This window comes from Neophocaena asiaeorientalis, unplaced genomic scaffold, assembly GCF_003031525.2.
Source record: "Neophocaena asiaeorientalis asiaeorientalis breed wild unplaced genomic scaffold, Neophocaena_asiaeorientalis_V1.1 scaffold110, whole genome shotgun sequence".
Classification (NCBI taxonomy): Eukaryota; Metazoa; Chordata; class Mammalia; order Artiodactyla; family Phocoenidae; genus Neophocaena; species Neophocaena asiaeorientalis.
In genome coordinates this window covers 3,333,712-3,338,902 of record NW_020175053.1, presented here as the reverse complement: position 1 = coordinate 3,338,902, position 5,191 = coordinate 3,333,712, and the positions used below count along the sequence as shown (strand labels likewise).

Sequence of the window (5,191 nt, the reverse complement as noted above, 5' to 3'; positions counted from 1 at the left end):
CACCCCCCCCCCCAAAAAAAAAAAAAAAAGGTTGGTTGTAGTCCTGCAGCGATAAAGAGCAATAACCAAAAATCTTTTTCACCATACAAGAAAGAAATACATTAAAAAAAATCCATTTAGTTTATTTATTTTTGGCTGCGCTGGGTCTTTTTTGCTGTGCGCGGGCTTTCTCTAGTTACGGTGAGCGGAGGCTACTCTTCGTTGCATTGCATGGGCTTCTCACTGCGGTGGCTTCTCTTGTTGAGGAGCACAGGCTCTAGGAGCACGGGCTTCAGTAGTTGTGGCACACGGGCTCAGTAGTTGTGGCTCGCAGGCTCTAGAGTGCAGGCTCAGTAGTTGTGGCACATGGGCTAGCTGCTCTGAGGCATGTGGGATCTTCCCAGACCAGGGATCAAACCCGTGTCCCCTGCATTAGCAGGTGGATTCTTAACCACTGTGCCACCAGGGAAGTCCCAGATACATTCGTTAAGTCAGACCCCCTCCCCTAAGATAATTAACAGAGATATGTGGCTTAACTGATAGCCTACATATTCCACTTTAGATCATCACTCTTAATGCTGTGTCTTTGAACTTCTAGAGCAGAGCCTCTCAAACAATGTCTTCTGAGAATGGGCTATGCCTCTCCCAAAGTACTGCCTTCCTCTTAGTTCCTGGGGAGGCAGGTAGGATGCGAGGTGGCTCTGAAGTCAGGGACTCTTGGGGAGGCAGGTAAGGGGCCAGGGGCTCTGGCTGCAAGATGTGTTCATTCATTTAGCACAGTATTCAAATGTTATCATATTCTATGGGAAAAATGCCCTCAGAACAGAGGTTCTTAAGCCTTCGGTCCTCATACTCCTAAGAAGCCTCTGGACAGAATGAGGGGAAGGTCATCTGTGAACCTGAATGGGAAAAATTACGTCTTTATCTTTTTTTTTTTTTTTTTTGCGGTATGCGGGCCTCTTGCTGTTGTGGCCTCTCCTGTTGCGGAGCACAGGCTCCGGATGCGCAGGCTCAGTGGCCATGGCGCACGGGCACAGCCGCTCCGTGGCACGTGGGATCTTCCCGGACCGGGGCACGAACCCGTGTCCCCTGCATCGGCAGGCGGACTCTCAACCACTGCGCCACCAGGGAAGCCCCCGTCTTTATCTTTGCCCACCTCCAACTGGCATTTCTTTCAATTATCAATGTAGGCCACAAACCACAGTGATTCCAGAAGTATTTGCAACTTTGTCATCCATAGAAATCACAACTATTTTCAATTCCTGTTATAGCTGTTGCAAGTATTGCCCCCAAGTTTTTATACTAATTTCTTCTTTGAAATTCCAATAGTCATTAGACCTGCTACGGTATGACATGTGATGGCAGCTCTTCCATGTAGAGACACCTGTGCTACACTACACAGCTGGCCAACTACCAACCAGCTCTTCCCACTGTAGAACCAAATGGCAGAGCTGTTTGTTCTCACACTGGTCAGACTTCTAAGCTGCTTTCTAGTTTTCTGTAATTCTAAATAGTTTGCTGGTGGATAAGTGGAAGGATGTGAGTCATTTTCACTATTAAAGTTCTGCAAATTACACAGTTCAAACGAGAATTCTAAACTGTCTGTAAGGCAGCACAGCTTTTGAAACATGGTTAGATGCATAGATGAATACATACCAGGTGACTTCACACATGCCTGATGGCTGAAACAGCTATTGATGTGGGTTATATGACCTAACTTCTTACTGCTAACAAATCGCACTGACGTGGGCCAGGCACAATGTTGTAAGTTCTGTTTCAGTGCTTCTTTTTTTTTTATTGCTTTTCTCTCTGTAATGCTATAAATTAATTTTCTTCATTTAAAAAGATTATTCTGAGGAAAGGTTTTATATTTACCAGATTGTTACAGGAATCCATGGCACAAAAAAGGTTAAGAACCTCTACCCTAGGAAATCAATCATGTATGAAGGAATTGCATACAAGGTTTTGCTTGTATACGAATATGTGTGTATGTCTGTAAAGAAAGATCATAGCTTACATCACATTTGCAGAAAGTCCCTAACTCTCCCACAAAAAATTAAGGTGTTATTATTTTTGACAATCCAAGTTACTTTGATGATTTCTATAAATAATTAGATAGGTTTCTCCCCCTGTCATTTCATGCCAAAACTAACCACCAGAAACTGGAATACTAAAGCAGAACCTAAAAGGACCAATGAGCACAACCTTGGTAAGAGTCTGCACTACAGTAGCTGGTACCAAGCAACAATTCCAAAGCTTGGAAATCCAAATGTCCAAATAGGAATTCACTGCTACAGTTCTGCAAATTTGGCAAATGATAAGGAATTATTAGAGATTCTTATATCAATGTATCAAATATATACTGAACATGAATTGTAACATGGGAGCAGCTATCCTAAATCAGGCTTAAAAATTCTCCATCTTATTGCATGAGCACAAGATAAAATCAAACCATTTCCCAAAATGGCTTTAAATAAGGAAGAGTCACTAATAAAAAACTGTAGGCAATTATAATCTATTGTTAAAATACAGTTATCTTTGACATAAATGTAAATTTAAATATTTCTTACCCTTTCAATACTGTGTTGCAAACGAAGTTTCATCCTTACAACTTCCTGTTGTCGAAAAAGCTCTTTAAGCGGATCTGACAGGGAAGGCGGTGGTGTAATCTAAATAAAAAAAAAAAGTTGAAAACATTAGATTTTATTTACAATAATCAGCTATTCCTATAAAATTAAAACTTTTTAGTGTATAACTTAATGAAAACATAAATTCGAATGTTCTTTGAATTAAATAATATAGTAACAATTACACAACTGGTTGTTACTTCTCAATTTCAACTCTTTGAAACAAAGCAGAGCATTCCAGAAAACTTAGATGTTTTAATTCTGAGGCCACAGCGAATTCCAAAGAGCACATTAGGACTAAGGCAGTTATTTACCATACAGAGACACATTTTAGAGCATCAGTAAGTGATAGTTCAAAGACAGGGAGGAAGGAGTAACAAAAACACACAAAACACCAAGCAAACAGTCCTAAAGATGACAGCAGTCTGAGGGTATAGGAAGTGAAATCTCTCTGTAGACATGAAAAACTCCGAACACTAAAGTGCTGCATTTTACATTTAGTGAATTAACTCTTTTATAAAAATACATGAAATTGTCTTTAATACAGTTGTCGTTTTCAAACTTTATTATGTGTGGTAACTCACTCTGTCTATCCATGCTCCAAAAAGCTTATGCTTAGTTCATCTCTAAACTGATCATTATAGTGAACTGTGCTTTCTGGTAGATGCTGGAGGTTAAGAAAGCTGACTCAGGGACTCCTCTGGTGGTCCAGTGGTAAAGAATCCGCCTTCCAATGTGGGTTCGATCCCTGGTCGGGGAACTAAGATCCCACATGCCACGGGGGCAACTAAGCCCATGCACCGCAAACTACAGAGCCCACGTGCTCTGGAACCTGCGTGCCACAACTAGAAGCCCGTGCACCGCAACGAAAGATCCCGCATGCCTCTGCAAAGATCCTGCGTGCTGCAACTGAAACTCAATGCAACCAAAAACAAAAAAAACAAAAAACAAAAAAAAAGAAAGCTGACTCAGTCTATGCATACACTCAAGCGTTAATATAAAGAGACATCCAAGTATGGCAGTAACTGTCTGTGATGCCTGAATATTCTCCCTTTACCTCTTGGAGTATCTATATTCCCCCCCCGCAAGGTTTTAATTACTGCCAGCATATTAGAGTGAAGTCACAAAGGTTATCTCAGCACATTCTGGCACAGTTTAATAACTCTGGGGACTCTTCTGAAGGGGGAACAAGCAGATACTGTGTGCTTCCTGATGTGGTGCTACAGGGATTATGCAGTACTATACAGGAAATACTCTTGCCAAAGACACAAACCTGGATCCAATCAAGACTCTATTTATAAACAGTAAACGGTTTATAGGAATCATGGGGAATTAAAAACATGTCAAATAACGATCAGTTGAATCAATGCAGAAAATTCTACAATACCAATAACTTACTGGGGCTGATCATTTTTCAGTTCTCTAATTGCAGTAATGCATTTGATTTCTGTGTCTGTAAACTTCTTTAAATTTCATAAGAAGAGGCAAGAGTAGAGTTTGGTGCTATTATTTTAGTTTTGCGAAGTCCTACGGGCATCCTTCAAGCAGCTCAGAGGACAAATATCTACTCCTTTGAGACCGGAGTGTCAAGAGAAAGCTTCTTTGAGAGGGTTATGCCTGAGCTCTATCTTAAAGGAAGAGCCAGAGCAAAGAGTTAAGAGAAATGAGTTGTGGGGAAGAAAGAAAGGGAAAGAAGGGAGGGAGATAATTCACACACGAGAGGACAGTACAATCACCTGCATGAGAACACTCTGGTATCAGGAGGCAACTGCAGGCTGTCCTGAGTTCCTGGAACATCAATGTGAGGGCAGGAAGGGTGGGATACAAGGGTGGAGAGGGCAGCAGGGCCCAGTAATAAAGCTTGTAGTCTGTTATGGAAACAGCGTTTCTTCAAGCATGACCCACAGAACACTGGGTGCATAGAGATGATTTACTGGAAACGGTTCCAAGAACAAGTAAGTCTGGGAAACACTGTATATATGTACTTATTTAGGTATCTTGTAATTAGCAAATTAAAGTTTAATAGTTCTCAGAAGTCCTACAGTGAAGAAATCTATTTATTTTTAGATAAATGGTGTTTCCCAAACTTATTTGATCATGGAAAACACCCCTCTCTCCCTACTGGAGAAGGTATTTAATTAACATGCTGTGGAACACATATTATTTGTAACACATTAGGGTAAATTTTGTATGTAATGGGGAACCAGTGGAAGGTCTTAATAGCTCACTGCTATATTTGGAGAACAGATATTAGGGGGACAACACTGTAGGCAAGGAATTAAGGAAACACATCACTGTTACACTGGTGTTAGATGAGGAGGGAGTGGAAGAGATGGGGGTCTAAAACTGCGGGTAACTGACTGATTTAGGATAAAAAAGAGGGAGCAGGGCTTCCCTGGTGGCGCAGTGGTTCAGAGTCCGCCTGCCGATGCAGGGGACACGGGTTCATGCCCCGGTCCAGGAAGATCCCACATGCCGCGGAGCAGCTGGGCCCGTGAGCCATGGTCGCTGAGCCTGCACGTCTGGAGCCTGTGCTCCGCAACGGAAGAGGCCACAACAGTGAGAGGCCCGCGTACCACAAAAAA

At 42.0% G+C, this 5,191-nt stretch overlaps 1 protein-coding gene across 4 annotated transcripts in view; it reads right to left on the bottom strand.

Annotated features, from left to right (window-relative positions):
- Window positions 1–5,191, bottom strand: part of ANKRD12 (ankyrin repeat domain 12) — an 85,658-nt gene that overhangs the window by 8,445 nt on the left and 72,022 nt on the right. For all 4 annotated transcript variants that reach the window (XR_003005778.1, XM_024763941.1, XM_024763943.1 and 1 more), the window contains one exon: window positions 2,550–2,648. Coding sequence is in view for 3 of the 4 variants with exons in the window: in XM_024763941.1 (XP_024619709.1) it covers window positions 2,550–2,648 (99 nt within the window). In the remaining variant the exon portion in view is untranslated. The remainder of the gene's footprint in view (window positions 1–2,549; window positions 2,649–5,191) is intronic.